A 24,132-nucleotide genomic window follows, 5' to 3' on the forward strand; every position below is an offset into this window, starting at 1 on the left:
TGTATTATATTAACTGATTTTTGTATGCTGAAACATCTTTACATTCCAGGGTAGATCCCACTTGGTCATGGCGTAGAATCCTTTTAATATGCTGTTGAATTAACTTTCCTTGTACTTTTTGAGAATTTTTTAATCAGTATCAGCGAGCTTGATCTGTTTTTTGTTTTGTTTTGTTTTTTCCCTTGTAGTATTTTTGTCTGGCTTTGGTATTAATGCTGGCCTCATAAAAAGAGCTTGGAAGTTTCTCTCCTCTTCAATTCTTTGGAGTTTGTTAATTGTTCTTTCAATGTTTGGTAGAATTTTCCAGGGAAACCATCTGTTCTTGGGCTTTTCTTTGTGGGAAGGTTTTTCATTATTAATTCAATCTCCCTACTAGTTACAGGTCTGTTTAATTTTTTTCTTGTGATTTAGTTTCAGTAGGTTGTATGTTTCAAGGAATTTATTCATTTCTTCTAGGTTATCCAATTTGTTGGCACATAACTCTTCCTACTAGTCTTTTATGATCCTTTTAAATTTCTTATTTCTGTGGCATCAGTTGTAATGTCTCCTCTTTTATTTCTGATTTTAGTTATTTGAGTATTTTCTCTTTTTAGTCTTGATAACGGTTTGTTAATTTTCTTAATTTTTTCAAAAAAACAACTTTCACTGATTCTCTCTATTGCTTTTCTAGTCTCCATTGTGTTTATTTATGTGGTATTCTTTATTATTTCCTTCCTTCTCCTAACTAGTATGTTGTTTAATTTCCATACATGTGAGACTCTTCTCATTTTCCTTCCACTATGGATTTCTGGTTGGACTCCACTTTGGTCAGAGAAGATACTTGGTATGATTACAATCTTCCTAAATTTGTTGAGACTTGGTTTTATGGCTTAACATATGCTCTATCCTTGAGAATAATCTATGTGCACTTGAAAAGAATGTGTAATCTGCTGATGTTAGGTGGAGTGTTCTGTATATGTCTGTTAAGTCCAACTGTTTTACAGTGTTGTTCAAGTCCTTTGTTTCCTTATTAGTCTTATGTCTGGTTGTTCTACCTTTATTGGAAGTGGAGTATTAAAGTGTCCTACTATTATTGTATTGTCTATTTTTAGAATATAAGGTCAGGTGCGGTGGCTGACACCTGTAATCCCAGCACTTTTGGAGGTTAAGGTGGGTGGATCAGCTGAGGTCAAGAGTTCAAGACCAGCCTGACCAATAGGGTGAAGCCCCGTCTCTACTAAAAATACAAAAATTGGCCGGGTGTGGTGGCAGGTGCCTGTAGTCCCAGCTACTAGGGAGACTGAGGCAGGAGAATTCCTTGAACCCAGGAGGTGGAGGCAGTGAGCTGAGATTGTGCCACTGCACTCCAGCCTGGGCGACAGAGCGAGACTCCATCTCAAAAAAAAAAAAAAAAAAGAAGAATATAAATGTGAAAAAATTACAGAATGTGAATTTGACTTAACACAGAATTTTTAAAAAACATGGTGCATTATTTTCTCTGACAAACAGTATTTGAATGTTTATGACTAAAGCATTACATAAATAGAATTACCAGGAATATCACAACATAATAGGCATTAACTTTGTAAAATAGATACAATATTGGACTGTAAGTCAAAATAATTGGTTTCTAATCCTAGATTTGACCAAATCTTTAATGTCTTTGCTTTAATCTGTTAAGACATATGAAACAGTATAAATGAAAGCAGAATAAACTGAAGAGACTATAATTTTAATAATCCTTCAAATGAGATACAGACAATTAGCTGAGTTCCTAAACCACAATTCCTATGCTGCCTTCAGATAACAGGCAATGACTCTGCTTCACATATTATGAATAATCTATAAACATAAGCAAGATTCAAGAAAGGACAGCACAAACCTTTAGAGTACCTAGAATACAAGTAGGTACTCAAAAAAATTCTGTTGAACTAAATTGAAAAAACTAAACGCACTATAACAGACCACTTTTTACAAAGGGCACAACATGCAACTATATACACAAATATGTAAGGAAATTAGCACTTACCAAAAGACTGTAAAATTGCTTAATCAGAACAGATACTACTCTCAGCAAACGCATGCAGATAGGAAAATATGGTTTTTCAACTGGTGCTGGAGAAGATGAGGTGCTGGAACCTTGTCTGAACTTTATATTTGGAGAAAAGAGCTTTATCACAAGAGGACATACCCTTTCTTTGAGGAGGAAACTAAATTCTTGGTGCTATTTGCAAGGAAAAAAAGAAAGAAAAAAATAATTAACTTTATTTGTACTAAATACTTCTAAAAACACAGTCTCACTAGGAAATAAAACTTCTTAATAACCAGTATAAATAATTTAGCTCTACTATAAGTTTATATGTTTTATTGTTTTATAGTTTACCCACAATTTTGAAATTTGTATTGCACTTAGAGAGTCTAAGATCAGAATAGTCATCAGAGCCCAGCATGGTGGCTCATGCCTGTAATCTTAGCATTTTGGGAGCCCAAGGTGGGAGGATAGCTTGAGCCCGGGAGTTCAAGATGAGCCTCAGCAACACAGTGAGACCCCACCTCTACAAAAAATTAAAAAATTAGCCAGGTGTGGTGGCACACACCAGTAGTCCCAGCTATTTGGGAAGCTGAGGTGCAAAGAACACTTGAACCCTGGAGGTCAAGGCTGCAGTGAGCCATGATCATGCCACTGCCCTCCAGTCTGGGTGACAGAGCAAGATACTATCTCAAAAAGTAATAATAATCAGTATTACAAGAGGTTTTTGAAAGAATATAAGTTTAAAAGGAACAGTTAATGATTTTAGAATTAAGTAATTGGTGATTACTAGAAACTTTAATTTTAGTTGGACACTGGTAATTAAAAACATAAACAACAGAAGAAAGAAAATAGAGCCAGGCATGGTGGCTCAGGCCTGGAATCCTGGGACTTTGGAAGGCTGAGGTGGGAGGATTGCTGGTACTCAGGAGTTCAAGACCAGCCTGAGCAACACAGGGAGACCCCGTCTCAACAACAACAACAACAAAAATTAGCTGGATATAGTGGTACCACCTGCGGTCTCAGCTACTTGGGTGGCTGAGGTGGGAGGATCACTTGAGCCCAGGGAGGTTGAGACTGCAGTGAGCCATGATCACACCACTGTACTCCAATCTGGGCAATGGAGCAAGACCCTATCTCACACAGAAAAAAAAAGAAAAAGAAAAAAAGAAAGAAAAGAAAACAAGCTATACAAATTCAAGCAAATAAATAGTTTAAAATAGGTAGCTGAGGAGAGAAAATTTCCTAGTAAAGTATAAGTTATATAATTCACTGATTTCGTTTTGCAAAGAACAATTCCTTTCATGCAGAGATTTAATAATTAACTTAAAATTTTGTTCTGCTTGGACTGCTTGAACAGAACATGATGAGCTGATAAAACATGCAATGGCAAACAAGCATAATTATTTTACAAGTCAGGGAATCTTGCAAATAATTCTTAAATTTTACTTACAGTCATGATATATTATAAAGAAAGCACTCCTTAACCTGTTAATTCCCTGCCTATAATAGCAAGGTAATCCCATTTCACTGACAATATAAGGCCTCGTCTGTATTTAATGACTAGCCTCAAATACATTTTATTTTGTTGTCATCCAAATTTCATTGAAGCTATAAACAAAGAAAAGATCACAAAAATCACTTGACCTAATCCTTTAATCTTACAGAGAAAGGAAACAAGGCATAGAGCAGGCTGTTTGCTCAGAATCACAAAATTTTTTAAATGTATCTTTTTTTTTTTTTTGAGATGGAGTTTCACTCTGTCACCCAGGCTGGAGTGCAATGGCACGATCGCGGTTCACTGCAACCTCCACCTCCCTGGTTCAAGCAATTCTCCTGCCTCCACCTCCCAAGTAGCTGAGATTACAGGCATGTGCCACCACACCTGGCTAATTTTTGTGGTTTTTTTTTTTTTTTTTTTTTTTTTTGAGACGGAGTCTTGCTCTGTCACCCGGGCTGGAGTGCAGTGGCCGGATCTCAGCTCACTGCAAGCTCCGCCTCTCGGGTTTACGCCATTCTCCTGCCTCAGCCTCCCGTGTAGCTGGGACTACAGGCGCCCGCCCCCTCGCCCAGCTAGTTTTTTTGTATTTTTTTGTAGAGACGGGGTTTCACCGTGTTAGCCAGGATGGTCTCGATCTCCTGACCACGTGATCCGCCCGTCTCGGCCTCCCAAAGTGCTGGGATTACAGGCTTGAGCCACCGTGCCCGGCCAATTTTTGTATTTTTAATAGTGACGGGGTTTCACCTTGTTGGCCAGGCTCTCCTGACCTCAGGTGATCCGCCCGCCTTAGCCTCCCAAAGTGCTGGGATTATAGGCGTGAGCCACTGCCCCCGGACTAAATGTATCTTTTAAAAAATCAGATTCTCAAGAAAGAAAAACTGAAAATACAGATAAATAAAAACATAAAAGTAAGTCTTGCCTAATCTCACCTCCTGGAGATAAGTGGACTAGTCATTGTTAACTTCTACATGTATACTCTTCCAGACTTTTATAAATATTTTAATATACTTTTTCATTCTTTCCCCCAAAATGAGATCTTAAGAGATAAATGACTTGAAATTATACTCTCACATCTACAGTTAGTTTCTTTGACTGCCAAAATGAAAAGTAAAGTCCACTTTCATATTTTACAAAAATAATTATTTTGTATATTGGTTAATATATAAACATACCGGCAATTCTTAAGCAATTCTTAAAAGTTTTATCAATTCACTGTTTCCCTCTCACTACTCAACTCACTACAGTTGGGTTTCCTCCAGCACTATCACCAACCATCCCAACTCTACTTCTCCACTTCTCATTATCCTCATCATGATCTCTGTGGCCAAAGCACTTTCCAGTCTTTCCAGTCATCATCTTATCAGATCTCTTTGTTTTTGTTTTGTTTTGTTCTGTTTTTGAAACAGGGTCTTGCTCTGTCACCCAGGCTGGAGTGCAGTGGTGCGATCATGGCTCACTGCAGCCTTGACCTCCTGGGGTCTTCCCACCCTTCAGCCTCCCAAGTAGCTGACACTACAGGTAAGTGTCACCAGGCCCAGCTGATTTTCTAAAAATTTTTCATAGAGACAAGGTCTCACTATGTTGCCCAGGCTGACTCCTGAGCTCAGGCTATCTGGCCGCCTCAGTCCCCTAAAGTGCTAAGATTACAGGTGTGAGCCACTGAGCCTACCAGATCTCTGTGAACCACCTGATATAACTGATTACTTGCTTCATCTTGAAACTTTCTTTGCTTTTGCCTTTTATTATGTCACACTCTCTTAGATTTGTTCCTGCCTTCTGGCCTTGTGTTCTCAGTCTCTTGTATATGCTCATCCTCAACTGTTTAATGTTGAGGTTCCTCAGAGGTCCAGAGTACCATGCCCTTGCTTTGTACTCTAGGTTCTCACCACAATCTCATTCACTCCCATATCTCCAATTATCAACTATATGCCAGGAACATTTAAATTTATAATTTCAGCCCCAAACCTTGAAATGCGTAAGTCCAACTAACATTTTGTATGTCTCACAGATACCTCAAAATTAGTATATATATGAATAATGTGTCTTTGTGATAAAAATTCTGCCCATGAAATATTCCATCTTAGCAAATGGTTCACTGTTCAAGCCAGAAAGCTAGAAGTAATCTTTGAGACTGCCTTTTTCATCTTCCACTACAATACTTCATTGAGGCAAAAGGCAAAGCTTCAATGCCCTTAAAGCCTATTTTTCTAGAAAAGAAGATATCCTTTCTCAGGGTCACTGCTCTTCGACCTTCTGTGTGGAGTATTCTTTTCCTATTCTCTCCATGTCTCCTAGCTACTCTTAATCCTTCATTTACAAGCTTAAGTATCATATCCTTGATTTATCACCAAGTCTCCAACAGGTTTGGTCCACTGTTATTCATTTCCTAACACTTTTAATAGTTCTCCTTCACAGCACTCATCACATCTTATCAACTAGGTTAAAATCTGTCTCCCCATTAGAATTGTAAGTGCCACAGGGCAAAGACTTTATCAGTCTTATTTAACTTCTGTATACTTGGCATAAAACATAAGTGACTGGTAAATTTTGATTGCATATGTGAATGATGAGTTAAAAAAGAAACAAATATTTATCTCTGGAAGAAAATTGTACAGGATGAAGTTCTAGGATCTCACACAGAAGAATTCTTCCCCTTCCATGCTTTATAGCAGGAAGAATAAAGTAAATTTTGTAAGTATAATAAATCTGTAAAAACAGGCTGGGCACGCTGGCTCATACCTGTAATCCCAGCACTTTGGGAGGCCAGGGCAGGCGGATCACAAGGTCAGGAGATCAAGACCATCCTGGCCAACACCATGAAACCCTGTCTCTACTTAAAAAAAAAATACAAAAAAATTAGCCAGGCGTGGTGGCGGGTGCCTGTAGTCCCAGCTACTCGGGAGGCTGAGGCAGGAGAATGGGGTGAACGGGAGGTGGAGCTTGCAGTGAGCTGAGATCGCACCACTGCACTCCAGCCTGGGCAACAGAGCGAGACTCTGTCTCAAAAAAAAAAAAAAAAAAAAATCTGTAAAAACAGTTTCAAATATTTTCCTATAAAGTCAGAAAACATAACCCAAACATGAAAATTTTAAATTCAGATTCATTAACCAATTCATTCATTCAAATATTTATCAATGGCCGGGTGCGGTGGCTCAAGCCTGTAATCCCAGCACTTTGGGAGGCCGAGACGGGCAGATCACGAGGTCAGGAGATCGAGACCATCCTGGCTAACACGGTGAAACCCTGTCTCTACTAAAAAATACAAAAAAACTAGCTGGGCGAGGTGGCAGGCGCCTGTAGTCCCAGCTACACGGGAGGCTGAGGCAGGAGAACGGCGTAAACCCGAGAGGCAGAGCTTGCAGTGAGCTGAGATCTGGCCACTGCACTCCCGCCTGGGCGACAGAGCGAGACTCCATCTCAAAAAAAATAAAATATAAAAAAAAAAACAAACAAAAAAAACAAATATTTATCAAACACCTGCCATATGCCAGGCACTATTACTAAAGACATCTATACAACAGTACTAAGTCCCTGCCTCACAGAGTTTATCTTCTTGTAGGGAAAGAGAGAAAATAAAATAATACACAATATGTAATAATATATAATACATATATACGTGTGTGTGTGTGTGTGTCAGGCAGGAGGTGATAAGTACTACAAGAAAAATAAAGAGGGATAAGAAAGATAACGGTGCTGGTAGGGAAAAATGTTGCCATTTTACACAATGTGATTGGGGAAGATGTGTCTGATAAGTTGACCATTAAGCAAAGCCCTCAAAAAAGTAAGACAGCAAGCCATATGAGGAAAAAAGGATTCCATGCCCAGGGAATAGTAAGTACAAAGGCCCTGGGGCAGGAATCTGCTTGAGGCACTTCAGAAACAAGGACAGTGTGGCCAAAGGGTGAGGGCAAAGAGAAGAGAGGAAAGAAAGAAGATCAAGGAATATCGGGGACTAAATCATGAAAAGTTCCACAGAGCAGAAGGACACTTCATCTTTCAGTCTGATAAGGAGGATATCAACTGAAGCAATTTACAAGAGACTGAAAAGATTTGACTTATTTTAAAAGACCATTCTGGATGTGGTGTCACAAACAACTATAATAAGTGGTACAAGTATTAATATATATGCAAGCAGACCAGTTAGGAAGCCAACACAACAATTCAAGTAAGAGGTGATGGTAGCTTAGACTAGAATAATTGTAGAAGTGGTAAGAAGTGATTGGATCCTGAATATATTTTGAAGGTAATGGTTGGGATGTGATACATAAATAAAAAAGAGGGGATACGGAGAGAAACTAATTTGAATCAACATGAGTTCAAATCCCAACTCCATCACTTATAAACCATGAAACTGTGGACAAATTATTTAACCCTCTGGATGTTGTAGTTTCCTCATGTGTAAAACAGTGATAATTGGTATATCTTAGGCATTTGGGAAGATAAAAGAGAATATAATATGTAAGGAATCTGGCACACAGCACGTAGAAGGAAGTCAAGAAATGATAGCTGCTATGACTATTATTTATACAAGAGTGATGGACAAGTTATATCTAAATACTGCTTATCCTATTACACTACAAGAAAGGGAATCATCAGTATATACTGCTCATCAAGAGCATTTAACAACTGCCTAATGTATACTAAAAATTATGAGCCATATAAAAATAATTTCAGCTCCAAATCCTGGCCTAAAAGATCTTATACTACTGTACCACTTGATTCACTCATTTTGTAGGTAAGAGCAAAGGATAAAATGGATTACTTAGGGAGGAAGCATGGTAAGGGAAGGAGCTAGATGAGTAGTTAAGAAACCTAAATTACAGTTCAAGACCTGCTAATAACTATGGGACCCTGTGTAAGTCACTGACTTCATTTTGGACTTTAGCTGTTTTCCATTTAAGTTATGTGAAAACACATAGCTAGATATATAGGCAAGTAAAAATCAATAATTTCTTTAGGCTTTTAAATATTACACAAGTAACTCACATACCACATTTCCTTCATAGACCCATACACTGGGAAATACCTATTAACAGATTGTCTCTAGAGATTCTTTTTATTATTAAAATTCCAAAATGCAAAGGGACTAAAAAAAAAAAAAAGTAATGTAACACTAAGCTGTTATATATCTACAGTTTGAGGCTACAATTCTCCACAGCTTTCTTTCCTTCCTTTTTTTTTTTTTTTTTTTTAAGAAATGGGGTTTGGCTCTGTCACCCAGGCTGGAGTGTAGTGGCATGAACACGGCTCACTGCAAACTCGACCTCCTGGGCACAAGCGATTCTCCTGCCTCAGTCTCCTTAATAGCAGGGACTACAGACATGCACCATCACACTTAGCTTTTTAAAAAAAATTTTGTTTTATTTATTTTTTTTGAGACAGAGTCTTGCTGTCACCCAGGCTGGAGTGAAGTGGTACGACCTCAGCTCACCGCAACCTCCGCCTCCCAGGTTCAAGTGATTCTCCTGCCTCAGCCTCCTGAGTAGCTGGGACCACAGGCATCCGCCATCACGCCCGGCTAATTTTTGTATTTTTAGTAGAGACGGGGTTTCATCATATTGGCTAGGCTGGTCTCAAACTCCTGACCTTATGACCCACCTGCCTCGGCCTCCTAAAGTGCTGGGATTATAGGCATGAGCCACCGCACCCAGCCTTTTCATTTTATTTTCTATATTGATGGTGTCTCACTATGTTGCCTAGGCTGGTCTCAAACTCCCGGGCTCAAGCAATCCTCCCACCTCAGCCTCCCAAAGTGTTGGGATTACAGACATGAGCCACCAAGTCTGGCCTCTTTGCAATTTTTAATGTGGAAAAAAAATACACGTTGCTTTCTTTAAAAATATTTGTAAAACAATTAAGATCAACTTTGTCACAAGATACTATAAATGGCTTACTTGTAAAAAGACCTGTGGAAAATCATTGAGGACTGACTCAAGTAATTCGAGGCCAAACGTCCGAGTCATTTCTGTCATGCCCACTAGCCAATAAGGAGCATCAGCATTAACCAGCTGACAAAGGTCCTGGGAAAATAAATCCAACAATTTCACATGCTAGAATTAAATGTGCTTTTCAAAACTCACAGTTCATAAATCTTAAAAAAAAAAAAAATCCATCTTCTTATATAATACATGTTTTTGCTCCTTAGAAACTAAGCGCCGGTAATTCCAATTTTGACAAATTGTGTAACTGACAGATTATATAAGCAAACTTTTAAAGAATCATATAACTACTCTGTACTGACAATTTGTACAGTTGTACAATGTACTACTGTACAGTTGTACAAATTGTACTACAGTTGTACAAATTGTACAACTGTACAGTACTCTGTACTGACAATACAGAGACAGTAGACAGATAAATGATTAATCTAACATACTTTAAATGACAAAATAAGCTTTTAATGCAAAGTAATAATATTTTCAGTACAGATTAATCTTGTTTTACCTAAAATTATTTATTCATGACAAGTGATGTAAAAATCACGTATCTATGCATCAAATTATATTAAACAGACCAAATTTATTACTTAAATTTTCCTTGTTTAAAGAAACTTTTTTTGCATGACTAGTTGTTTCTGATATACCTGTTTTCTAGTTCTGCATTTATTTCATTTTATTTTCTTAAAGTGAGTCATAATGTTTTATCATGTTAAATACAGAAGTTGTTCTTTAGAACTATTTTAATACTACCTGTGACATATTTTCAAAAAAATTCACATTAAAAAAATTAGACATAAAATCCCCAACTAAAAAATTCACACAAAACTATATTTTAGAATAAAAATTATTTTTATCAACTAAAATACCTGGAAAAGCATATACGCATCTTTAGCACAAGGTTTGAGGGTACTGACAGATCTTCTGTTACTATTTCCTTGTACCAGTATTGGTTGTTCTATAATATCTGCAATCAAAACAGGATGGGTTTTAGCAGTTCACAATAGCCTTTAATAAATTATATATTCTGTTTAAAAGATAATGTCTAAAATAAATATGTTTATATAATTATAAATTGTAATTATAATTTCAGATTTAAAATTTCCAATTTTTAACATACACCTCCAAAACAAAACAAAAAAAAAAATGGGAATCTATTTTTATACCAAATACCATAAAAATCACTCTTTGTTACCTTACATTCACTCTAATAAGCTGGGTACTTTTGTCCATACATTTGGTTTCCCATTCTTTAGCCCCTTTATTTCATGGATTTAACATTCACGTGATCTTTAAATGTGCTTTTAAATATCAAACAGACATATAAATGTTTACCATATGGTTAACTCCTCTACCATTTCACTATCTTCAAGAGAATTACTGCTTGATCTGCTGCTATTACCATGTCAGTTACAGATATTCACCAGCTAAGAATCAGCTAGGATGGTGTTTCCCAACTCAGTATTTCTTTAATTAACTACTAGTAAAAAATATCATTCTCTGTAAGTTATGACAGCCTGTTTTGAATAAATATTGACTTAACGACTACCTGAAAAGAAAAAAGTTCTAAGTATTTCTACCTTACTATAAAGTATTAAATGGCAGATTAGTCTTAGAGACACACAACTAAAACTACCAATGCGGGAATTTTATTAAGGTTATGAATGTATAAATCATTCAAACTGGGGAACTGCCCTGTGTTATCACAATATGATTTTGAATATTTTAACCAAATGGGACACATTATAATTCCTTAATATTTCAAACTACTAGAATTCCACCTGCATTTTTCCCCAAGAAAAAATAAAGAAAAAACAATATACCAAAGTGGAAATATTCTTATAAAGGTATTTGATAAAAAATATTTTTAAATTATTATTATTATTTTTGAGACGGAGACTCGCTCTGTTGCCCAGGCTGGAGTGCAGTGGTGCAATCACAGCTCACTGCAACCCTGCCTCTCAGGTTCAAGTGATTCTCCTGCCTCAGCCTCTGGAGTAGCTGGGATTACAGGTGCACTCCACCACACCCAGCTGATTTTTTGTATTTTAGTAGAGACGAGGTTTTACCGTGTTGCCCAGGCTAGTCTCAAACTCCTAAGCTCAGGCAATCCACCCACCTTGGCCTCCCAAAATGCTAGGATTACAGGCATGAGCCACCACACCCGGCCAAAAATTAATTTTTATATTATTTAAATGTTCTTAACACATGTTAGCAGATACAGACAAATATTTACGAGGGAAGCCCACTCTTGGAAATTTATCCTGAAGAAATAATTCAAAAAGATATGTAGGAAACCACCCAAAACAGTTATAAAATACTGAACAGAACGCAAGTGTCCAATAGGAGACTAGTTCAGTTAAATTACAGAATGGCCACAAAATATAATGCAATAATTAAAATTTAAATTATAAGGATGAAGCAATAACATGAAAAATTCATAGAATGCAATGTTTGGTTAAAAAATACATATAATGCAATACTTGGTTTAAAATGTGAAATTATATTTAATACAAAATTATGCATATACTAGAAATAAACAAGGAAAACAAAAAGCCCATTCCTTAGGGTGATCAAATTGTGAGGAATTTATTTTTTAAGTTTCCATTATAGACATAATAATGTTGATCATTTCAGCAAAGGCTGAAAGTTAATAAAAATGAAATCATCCAAGAACCACCCACAAAGTAAAACAACTTCTAGCACTTTACCTCTGTGTCGTTCATCTTCAGCAACCATCCTCTCAAAAACAACAGTAACAACTTGTCGCACTGTAGCAGCAGCTGTATTATTTGTAATATTATCTTTCGTGAAGTGTAGTCGAAAACAAAGAACAATTGCCTGAAAACACAATTTTCATTTAGTGTGAAACAAGATTGAAGAGCAAGGCCATTATCTTTATTTTATCAGGTGTAACCACAAATTGAATAATGTTTGGTTGTTTCAATCACCAATATGAAAAGTCCCACCATTTTATACAATAAAATATAAAAATCCTCAGATTTTGATGTAATTCAAGTTCTCAGTAAATATATAACCACAGAAGTTTAGCTATGGTAATGTGAAACATACCTTTTAAACTTTGGTTCTTTTAACATCTATATAATAATGTGTTATGCTTTTATTTCCCCAGAATGACTTGCTTTGCAAATAACAAGAACTCAAAGTTTGTTGTATCACTTAAACATCTGGAGAAGCTATACCTAAGCATATAAATAAATAAAATTATGAAACTTCTAAAAGGAGTCATTTTTTTCTTTTAAACCTCAAGCCTACTGAGGTGTAATTTATATACAATAAATTATAGAATACCTTAAAATTATATAATTTGATGAGTTCTGACAAACATGTGGGCCCATTAAACTAAGGCCACAATTGAGAAACGGAATATTTCCATCACCCCAAAAGTTCTCCTGTGCTCCTTTGCCACCCATCTCTTCCCCTACACTTGGCCCCAGGCAAGCACCCATGTGCTTTATTCACTGCAGATCAATGGGCATTTTCTATGATTTGTATATGAACAGATTAATTCAGTATGTGCTCATTTGGACCTGGCTTCATCCACTTAGAATAATATTTGTGAAATTCATCCACTTTGTTCTATGTATCAGTAGTTTGTACCTTTTATTACCAAATAGTATTCCATGGTATGAGTACACCATATTTTGCTTATCTGTTTACCTGCTGGTGAACATTTGGGCAGCTTCCAGGTTCTGACTATTGTAAAAAAAAAAAAAAAAAAAAAAAAAACAGCTGCTACGAACATTCATATATGTAAGCCACTGTGAGGACATATGTTTTCATTTATCTTGGGTAAATATCTAGAAGTGAAATGGATGGGTCATCTGGTAAGAATAGGTTTAACTTTTTAAGAAACCAACAGTTGGCTGCGCACTGGGTGGCTCACACCTGTAATCCCAGCACTTTGGGAGGCTGGGGTGGGCAGTTCACTTGAGGCCAGGATTTGATGACCAGCCGGGCCAACATGGTGAAACCCCGTCTCTACTGAAAACACAAAAAATAGTTGGGTGTGGTGGTGCACACCTGTAATCCCAGCTACCTAGGAGCCTGAGGCATGAGAATCCCTTGAGCCTGGGAGGTGGAAGGTTGCAGTGAGCCAAAAGCGCACCACTGCACTCCAGCCTGGGCAACAAAGCAAGACTCTATCTCAAAAAAAAAAAAAAGAAAGAAAGAAAGAAAAAAAAGAAACCGCTAGTTTCCCACAGTGGTTTTACAATTTTACATTTCTGCCAGCAGTATATGTGAATTTAGAACTATCCTACATTCTCCATAATACTTGATGTGGTCTTTTTTCATTGTAACTATTCTAATGGACGCATACTATTTCCTTATGGTTTTGTGTGTCCCTAATAATAACACTAAACTTCTTTTCATGTGTTTGTCACCCATTTGAATATTTTATTTTAATGAAGTGTCTGTTGAAACCATTTGTCCACACTTAATGTGTGGGTCGTCTGTGTTATGAATGAATTTTAAGAGTTCTTTATATAGTCTAGATACAAGTCCTTTGTCAGATATTTGTATTTTCCCACATTCTGTGGCTTTCTCAAGGATTTTAGATTTTGTGCCCTAATAAATCTTTGCCTACCCCAACATCACAAAGATTTTCTCCTATTTATCCTTCCAAAAGTTTTCTAGTTTTAAAAGAAGCCATTCTTGGAGAAAAACATAATGGTAGTTTTAGAATCAATGCCTATCACCTTAATTATATTAAAAGTTTTAAGAGACACAAGCCTCTGGTACTGCTGCTACTCTTCAGATTTCAACATAAAGGAAATACAGTACATAGTTGTATAGGAGCCTTCATATTAACTCAATTTTATACTATTTCTTTATACTTGATTTTTCTCATCCCCAATTATTGCATTTCCAAATTAACCAACATACTAAAATAAATCCTATAATCAGTTCTTATTTCTTTAGTAGATCAAATGAAAACCTTTAATAAAATTTTAAATACATGTATCAGAATAATTTGATAGCTAGAAATCAAGAGGAACTATACACAACAAAAGGATATATTAAAATATATACAATATTGTATATAGCTTGTGTAAGCTTAAAAGAATAAACTATTTGCAATTAAAATCTCATTATGATCTAAGAACATCACTTGAGATAGTATACACAGCTTAATGTGACAGTACACTGTACTTCTTTATAAGTCATGCAAATTATAATAAAGCTGTTACTGACAGTCTAAAAAATTCCTTAGACAATAATTCATTTACTGCTATGTTACTCTCTACTTTCTGTTCCTTAGAAATATTTCATAATAAAAAACTTTTTAAAAATGAAATAAATAATAGAATGGCTCTTACGTGTTCCACAGTGGGTGGGAGTGATGACAAAATGAGAGATAGCTATCATACATACAATCTTATCTAGTATAAATGGTGAAAGGAGATTTGTCTAGCCATTTAAGAAACATATTTGAACTGTCTGGTTTACATATCATATACATATGAAATTATGGGTAGGGAGAGCTATCACAAGGAATCTAAAATGCTCAAGGCAATATCCTTTTTTTATTTTTGAGACAGAGTCTCACTCTGTCACCCAGGCTGGAGGGCAGTGGCGTGATCTTGGCTCACTGCAAGCTCCGCCTCCTGAGTTCACACCATTCTCCTGCCTCAGCCTCCTGAGTAGCTGGAACTACAGGCGCCCACCATGCTCGGCAAATTTTTTGTATTTTTAGTAGAGACAGGGTTTCACCATGTTAGCCAGGATGTCGCAATCTCCTGACCTTGTGATCTCACAACACGTTTTTTTTCTTAGTTCCCTCCTTCCCTATTCTTACTCTTGGGCTATTTTCTCTCTTTTTTCCATTTCCTAGTAACTATTCAGCCTGTTGGCTGTACCCAAGGGACTTTGATTAAGCTCCCCAACCTGATTTCAACTCTAACCTGGAAAAAATAAGGTACCAACAGTTATTAACATGCAGTGTCAATTACCACAATAGCTGTAGGGAAGTTGCTTTTGGTTCAAATGGCACCAAGCTTTTCTCTTTCAGCCAGCTTATTCAAATACTGTCTCAAAGCACATATGAACTCTGGCAAACAGTTTTCCTACCTTAGAAAGTGCCTCATCATGAACTACAGTATTGGTTGTTAAAAGAACAAGAACTGTTTGAAGTAGCTTAAGTTCTTCAAGACTATTCTCCATTAGCTGCCAAAGCATGTTAATTATATTTCCAGCTGCAGTCTGTAAAATAGTTATTTTAATTATTGTCAACAAATAAAATACAGATGCTGATGTTCCTAAATAAGAAAAAGTATACAAACCTACCTCACCTGAAGAGGATTTCTTGATCACAATAACAAAAACCATATCTTTAGATCTCTAGATCCAAACACATCTCTCAAGTAATTTAGGACTTACCATCAATTAATTCTCTCCCTCAAAAATTGTAATATCCTATTTGAATATATACACATAGCAGCAAGTAGTTTTGTAATACGTAGTCAAAATCACAGCTCATTTCTACAACATTGATAGATTGTATTTGGACATGAATAATATGGACATATGCAAATTAGCTATGAGTCTGCTGTTTCAGATACAATACTTCATTTATAGTATGTTACAGAAAAAAAATGCAACCCATATTAACAACACATTGGCACACTCAATTAAATCTGACATTGTTTAAGATGATACATTAATGGCAAAACATTTATTACTTCTATTATAGTACTTATGGAGTACAAAATTAAGATAACACCATTAAATTTGAGACCAACATGCAGATTCATAGTTAAGAAATATTTCTCATTTTTCCAACATAAGGTTAGATACAAACAATACATTTAAGTTAATGAAAAACAAATTATTACTCCATATAATCTAGGAAAGAGAGTCATGCTCTTCCCTCCTCTCTTTATAAAAGAAAAATTAAATAACCAATTAAATTGAAAACTTGCTTGAGTCTCAAAATTTTCATTTATATTACTGAACTGTGACTTCTTAGATTACAAATGACTTGCAAAAATACTTGTGAGTGTTTAATGAGATGAAAATTTGGCAATATTTTTAATAAAGGCATTTTCTCCAAGCACATTGCTATTCATAAAATAGGTTTTTATTAAATATCAGGTATGTTTCATTCTCCTTTCACGAAAACTCTTTATTCAACTCTTAGGTGCAGTTTAGATAAAAATCTTCATATTACCTCAGACACGACTTCATGTGACATGAGTCTCTGAATAGCAGCCAAACATAGCTGAGTGATCTTCGGTTCCTTGGTTCCACAACCCATTAAAAAAGGCTGTACAACCTCTGAGCTGTTCTCTTTCAGTGCTTCATTTAGAACACATATAAAGTAAATTATTAAAATTAATCTATAAGAATGCATTTTTATATAATTACAACCATTTTATGTAAAACAAACACCAAAACAAAAATCAAACAGCAGGAGTTAAAATACCTTGAATATACACTCCAGACTTTGTATCTAAGCTATATGCCTTAACTATTGCTTTCCCATGCTTTTCTCCTAACACTGTCCTTTGGTTCTCCTCCATCTTCTGCTACAAACTCTATTAGGACATGGATTTTCAAAACTTCTTTCCCACCTCAAAAAAGCGCTCTATTTCTTCATATACTGCAGGAGGGAAAACATAAATAAGAATTCCCACCCTAAAATAGAATCATTAAAAATAGTACATACATCATCCACACAATACTTGTAAATGAATATTTAGAAATTTCCTAGCATATTATATGCCTTGAATTTAAACACCCCAATTTCTTCAAGAAATAAACACATTTCATTAAAAACAATAACATTACTCCTCTTATTACTGAAACAGCACTTTAAATTAATTGGGTGCATATGCTATAATTCCAAACCTTAATTTAACTTCTTCTACCAAGAGCCAGCTCACTCAGAAGTTTTTAAGTGGCAATAAAAATGTAAGAGGTTAGAAAATGTACAAACTGAATTACACATAATTAAATTTACAAATGAAATTAAATCTACACACATTTACTGAAAGGCTACACAAAGATGGATAAGACAGGTTTGTCATCCTTACAGAATTTGAATAAATGACACGGAATTCCAAGTCAAGAGAACATTAAATTTATAAGCGATTCTCTGTGTGTGTGTGTGTGTGTGTGTGTGTGTGTGTGTGTGCGCGCGCGCGCGTGGGTGTTTGTGTTTTGTTTTGTTTTTTTATTTTTTATTTGAGACGGAGTCTTGTTCTGTCCCCAGGCTGGAGTGCACTGGCTCGATCTCGGCTCACTGCAAGCTCCGCCTCCAGGGTTCACACCATTCTCCTGCCTCAGCCTCCCGAGTAGCTGGGACTACAGGCGCCCGCTACCACGCCCGGCTAATTTTTTTGTATGTTTAGTAGAGATGGGGTTTCACCATGTTAGCCAGGATGGTCGCGATCTCCTGACCTCCTGATCCACCCCCCTCAGCCTCCCAAAGTGCTGGGATTACAGGCGTGAGCCACCGTGCCGGGCCGCAATTATTTGTTATTAAAAGAACTAACTCTATCAGTTATTTTTTGAGGCAAGACATGCAATAACGACAGATAAATCTAAGTTTTAAAATGTTTTCCAGAATCACCATTAAAAATGTAAAACCAGTGTTAACATTATCATTTAAATCCTCACCTTCTTCTTCCAAAGCTCTCTTTATGGTATGGTAAATTAAGACTACAACTTCCTACAGGCTGCTCTGCAAAGTCCCTCAGTATGCCAGCATAAATTACTGATTTAGCACAGCTAAAGATGGCAAATATAACTGGCAAAGAACAGTGTTCCCAAAAGGGCTCCCTGTCCTTATTCCCTTGCTTTCTTGTACACAAAGGTTTTGATTCAAACCTAGAGACAAATTTTCCATAACGATAAGAATGATTAAAAGATGATGACCATAAAGCTCCTCTTAAAGCTTCAATAAAATGATTAAATATCCTACCAGATTTAATCCTGCCAGAACCACTGAAGTCTGAGGCAACCCCTATCTCTGCTGAACACTCCTTATTAAATATTATTCAGGCAAATTAAAAGCTCTTAATAGTAACCAAGTTACATTTATAATTTTCATGTGTTAATATGTTTCTCATTTCAGCATCACAATAATCTTAGAGAGTTTAGAGGGCCTGATGTGGCCCTACTGATACAGTAAGTAGGTAGTAAAGCCAGAATTTGAAAATACCGTATGTCTTCTAACTCCTGGTTCACTATTCTTCCTACAATATTATGCTGCCATTCTTTATGGTACATAGGAATGGTACACCCTGACAATAACAGAAGTTAAAAGAGGACCCAGTGATTTGTACTTTAAAGTTGTCTGCCTGAAGTCTTCAGACAAATAAAGGAAAATGAACTTGTTTTCATAAAAAACAAAAAAGAAGATATACTTTCATAGGGTCTATCTGAGATGCCAATGATTTTAAGACATACCCATAATATCAAGACAAAAAAAAAAAAATCAGTGCCAATTAAACTATAACACAATGCTTTCTAATCACTTAGAATTCTTCTTCACAATTTCATCCTCTGGGCCATCAAGAGCACTAGGAATGAACACCTTATTTCTTGAAAGAGTACTTCACTATTGTCTCTGAGATTTTCTTCTAAGTCAATGGCACCCATTCTGCATGTTTTGATGCTGGTGCTTTTTTGATCTTACCATAAGATGTTAACAGAAAGTTTTCAATAACCAGGGTAACATTTTAAATAGCAATTCAATTCAGCATATGTGGTATCAACAATGCATGCAACTCAACTGATGTGATAATAACATGAAGAACTATGAACAAGTTCATGCACATATTGAAAAAGATAACTACAACATCACCTGGCTCACAATGATTCTAAGATGCCATCAACTGCAAGATGCATCCCAATCAGGGGATGTTAAAAGGTGAAAAAAACTGTGCATATTAAAATCAACAAAATAAGGCGAGTCATGGTGAAATGCTGTGTACATGTTGGCTACAGCCAGGTCTATCAAGCTGAGATAAACTTAAGGTAGTAATAAAAATTAATTTTTAAATTTATTTTAATGAAATTCAAAGGAATCAAACATCTATTTCTCATGTTTTCCCTCCCAGTTTATATGAGAATAATAAAAAAGGAAGTTCCTATGTTATCTAGCATAAATTATCAACAAAACAATAAAATCTATTTATTCTAAGTCTTCTTAAGTATACTTTGAAAAACAAAAACATATCCACTGTATTGAGATCATAATTCAGTAAGAGAAAAATCATAAGGAAAAAAGTTACTGCTTTTCCTTTTCTTCTGTAAAAAGTGGTAATAGTCCAAAGAAGTGTAAATTATTCTTGTTCTTCCAACTGAGAGATATCCACTCTCCACAATAACTTTAATAATATGTTTGTTAATGATAGCTTTACATAAATACCTTCCTACAGACTGAGATTTTAGAAATCACACTGAGGAAAAGGCTGTACAGCAATATAAAGAAGACATTTTACTTTAGCCATTTTGAATGTCATTCCAGAAAAAAAAAAAAAAAAAGCTGATTCTTTTTGATCAAAGTTATTTGTTTCTATTTTCATTAAAACATAAAAATAGGTTATGGAAAGGGATAAAAGAAAAAGTTTATTTTCCACCTAAGTCCCTCAATAAGTGTAACTCTTTGTGTTGTAACACTGTGTTGGATAAATATTGTATTTCCAAATTATATAACTGTGAGATCAAATGATGCACTTTCACACACCTGAAAAAGGTCCACCAGGTCCCCATATCCTAGGGGTTTCCTTGCTCTGAGCATTTTCACTGCATAATTGCAGTTTTTATCCTGGAAAAAAAGAATTAAACTAGGATACCCCACTATGAATCATATTAACAGGGGTTAATAAAAGTTTCATTGTGAAAAAATTTTAACAGCCATTAAAGAATAAACTTCGATTCTTATGAAAGAAAATGTGACTTAGACATTATTTTGATACTCAAAATGCTTAAATCTAGCTCTGGGGAAGACTGATATTCCTAACAACATTAAAAAATACTTTAGTGGGTTCAAAAGGTCTGAAAATATATTAAATGATTCGAGAATGACTACAAATGAAAGTCTAGGCAGTTTCACATTAAAAGCACATTACAGGAAAAGGAAGGGCTGTTTAACAAATGATGTTGGCTCAATTGGTTAGTAATTTTGCAAAAGAAAAAATCTAAATCTTCCCATTACCCAACATGTTACTAAGAAAAATCAAACCATAAAATAAAAATGACTATCAACTATGTAGAAGGAGAAGGTCATCCTAAGTGTGAAGCTACAAAAGAACTCAGAAAAATTGGTTAGGTTATATAAAACTGAAAAGCATCTAGATAAAAAAATTAAAAGGTAAATGGTCTAGAAAAAATATGATGTCAACACAATGGGAGGTTAATATTTTTCCTGTATCAAAAGCTCAAGCAATTTGATAAGGAAAACACAAAAGTTCGAAGAAATGAATGTAAAATTTTAAAAAAGAATAATTTAATACAGGGAAAATGATCAACATCTAGTGGAAGTGAGAATTCATTTGTCTATTTAATCACCAAAAGACTTTTAAAAATAATAATCCTGGCAAGGAAGTTATAAAAATATGCTCACTTATTGTTGGTAAAGGTATAAACTTTTATCTTTTTGGAAAGCAGTGTGGTAGCATATTCTAAGAATTTTAAACATATTCATACCCTTTAACCTTATAATCCCACTACTAGAAATTTATTAAGAAATAATTCTAAATACTGAAACATGCCTAGCATAAGGAAATCGTTAAACTACAATCCACTTGCTGAAATAGCATACAGCAATTTTATTAAATTTCTTTTTATTATACTTTAAGTTCTGGGATGCATGTGCAGAATGTGCAGGTTTGTTACACACGTGTACATATGCTGTCGTGGTTTGCTGCACTCATCAACCCATCATCTACATTAGGTATTTCTCTTAATGCTATCCCCCCCCCATCATACAGCAATTTAAAACATTTAAAAAGACTGGCATCAAAGAAAAATATTTATAACAAAAATACAAATGATATAAGAATGTAAATTTTAAAAATTAAAAGGAATAAATAAAAGCACACTGTACTGCAGATAAACTATGTAATCTCCCTGGCTCAACAGGTCAATTTCTGAAAATGGCATTATTTACAGCCCCCCGTGTCTTCTAGCCTGGATTTTAGAAATAGCTTCTCAAAAGATCTCTGCCTAAATGATGATACACTGAAATATACCCTCCACACTGCTATCCTAATTTACTTAAAATATGAATATGAACGTGTCACTTCCCTGACTCAAACTCTTCTCATCATGCTGCTCAGGATATCACATAATGGCCCTTATGAAATTCCTGACAGCCATTCCCCCCCTTCATACTTTACAGTCAGGCAACACCTCAATAGTGTATCCAAATACACCAAGTTGTATACACAAACCTCATGTATTTAAGAACTCCCCTTTACTTTATACTTTTATATTTTATTTGCCTGACTAAGTCTTCCTCAGGCTTCCAGACTCAGCTTCGGATTCCCAGGCTGGGTTAGGTGCCTTCCCTATGTCCCTATAACAACCCTCTCTATACTTCCATCTTGGCATTAACCACATAGTTTAATAAAAGTCTATGCTGAGGGTCAGACTCCTTCATTTTTCTGTTATCTGGTTGACATGAACTTAAGATGATAAAACTCACGTACTCAAATCATGTAAAATTAAAGAGACATAGAAAAACATAGCCTACATTTAAAGAGGGCTTACTATTTCCCATGTAGGATGCTAAATACTGGCAACATAAGTCAGAATAAGATGTTACTCTGACCTCAAGGAGTGTCATCTAGAAGAAAAAGTTTCTAGAAAAGGTCTTCAAAAGCCAAATGAAGGAGAAGGTAGGCTAAACAGAAAGAAGGGCACAAACATTTCTTTGAAGTGTATTTCTTGTATTTCCATATAGACTGGAGGTGAATTTCATTACCCATCTTCATATCTCCTCTAATGATTCTTACATAATTATTTACTTATTAGGAATATGTTACATGACATATTCTATAGATGTTTGTAAAATATCACAAGCACATTTATTAAGAAAAGATATTAAATATATTAAATATATAAATATAAATGTATTAAATTTTAAACACAAATAAATTACCTTTTAAAATCAGAAAAAAATTCCAAAGTATATTTACTCATTGCTACTTAAAGACCTTTTAGCTATGAGCTCTTTAAAAAGAAGATGAGGGAACAACACGTGAAAAAAGAACAAAAGTCACACCAACTGATTATTTATGTAAAAATTCCTTATGTATACTGACAGCAGCTGAAAGTAGCCACAGGTAGATGTAACCACTATGGCTTGGGGTAGGGGCTAAATATACAATGTTAAAATATACCACAACTTCATTGATTTCCTTGTTACAAATATTTATTTAAAAAGCAGATTATGTAATTTTTGTATAACAAATAATTTCTGAATTTTTAGTATACTATAAGCTAGGATAATAAACACAATTTGTAATATATAATATTCATATAATATTAAATGTAAGATTAAGGCATTTGGCCTTGTAAATGAAAACTTTATGTTGCTATCTCTCATTTTCAAAGTTTTATCTTTAAAGAAAATGGAAATTTTGAGATAATGATCTGTACATCTGAATCAATGCTGACATTACCTGGCATAGCATTCCCACTTATGTCAGCATTCATGACAGCAGTGAAAACAAAGAAAAATAAACATTAAAGGAGGATGCTTAAAAGAAGGGGAGATGTAAAGCAAAGACTTATTCTGAAATATAAATAATATTCCCTTGGAAAATAAATCTAAGAAAACTAAAGTTGACTAGCAATCTATGCCAACTATCATTAATTAAACTACTTGATCCAAATTAAAAGTTATCATTCTTACAACAAATCTTTATATATTCTGAATATGCAGAGACATATGAGATTTCAATATCCAATCTCATTTGAGACTCCTCAATTGTTTGGTATTTTTGACATACATTAAAGCACAAAAGTTGTATAGTCTCCTATAGTCTCAAGTACCATAAAGAAGTAAATACTTCTCAGGAAATTTTAAAAACTTAACTAAAATTTTTTCTCAGTATTAACTGTAGTCTTAATTATATAGTTTAGAAACTATATACTGACTAATTTAAACTCTGTTTTGAAGAGCCTCTGATTTTCAGGATGACAGTGGTCTATTAATCTGTAACTTTTAGGTATTATTTTAAATACTTCATAAAAAATACTAGGATAAAGTTTAAGTGCGAATATACCTCCTCAAGTATATAGCTCTGGATACTATGAAGATCAAAGCATGACTATTAATTGTATTTGCATACAGCTCTGTTCTAACTTGATTTGAATAATGCTAATTGAATTAAAATGAAATTAAAAGCTGCCTATATATTTAAATCATACCAACTAAGTCAAAATTTTTCTTACTCATCTTAAGAGTAATTAATTAGACATTTTACGTGGGATAGAATGCTGGAATAACAGTGATCTTCTGAGGAAATCAGTCATTTTTTTAAAAAAAGTCTTTCACCGGGCACGGTGGCTCAAGCCTGTAATCCCAGCACTTTGGGAGGCCGAGACGGGCGGATCACGTGGTCAGGAGATCGAGACCATCCTGGCTGACACGGTGAAACCCTGTCTCTACTAAAAAATACAAAAAACTAGCCGGGCGAGGTGGCGGG

General features: G+C 35.2%; 1 protein-coding gene across 5 annotated transcripts in view; it reads right to left on the reverse strand.

The window, feature by feature from the left end:
- LOC105474040 (MON2 homolog, regulator of endosome-to-Golgi trafficking) overlaps positions 1-24,132 on the reverse strand; it is a 143,717-nt gene that overhangs the window by 99,749 nt on the left and 19,836 nt on the right. For 3 of the 5 annotated variants that reach the window (XM_011728345.3, XM_071071518.1, XM_011728347.3), the window contains 6 exons: positions 16,638-16,765; positions 15,539-15,670; positions 12,157-12,286; positions 10,315-10,412; positions 9,404-9,529; positions 2,009-2,203 (listed from right to left, as the gene is read on the reverse strand). In XM_011728345.3, the coding sequence (XP_011726647.1) occupies positions 2,009-2,203; positions 9,404-9,529; positions 10,315-10,412; positions 12,157-12,286; positions 15,539-15,670; positions 16,638-16,765 (809 nt within the window). Of the gene's footprint in view, positions 1-2,008; positions 2,204-9,403; positions 9,530-10,314; positions 10,413-12,156; positions 12,287-15,538; positions 15,671-16,637; positions 16,766-20,162; positions 22,521-23,103; positions 23,121-24,132 lie in introns of those variants that run through there. The other 2 variants (XM_071071516.1, XM_071071517.1) reach the window with 2 other exon arrangements.

Source organism: Macaca nemestrina, chromosome 10 (genome assembly GCF_043159975.1).
Source record: "Macaca nemestrina isolate mMacNem1 chromosome 10, mMacNem.hap1, whole genome shotgun sequence".
Taxonomy (NCBI): domain Eukaryota; kingdom Metazoa; phylum Chordata; class Mammalia; order Primates; family Cercopithecidae; genus Macaca; species Macaca nemestrina.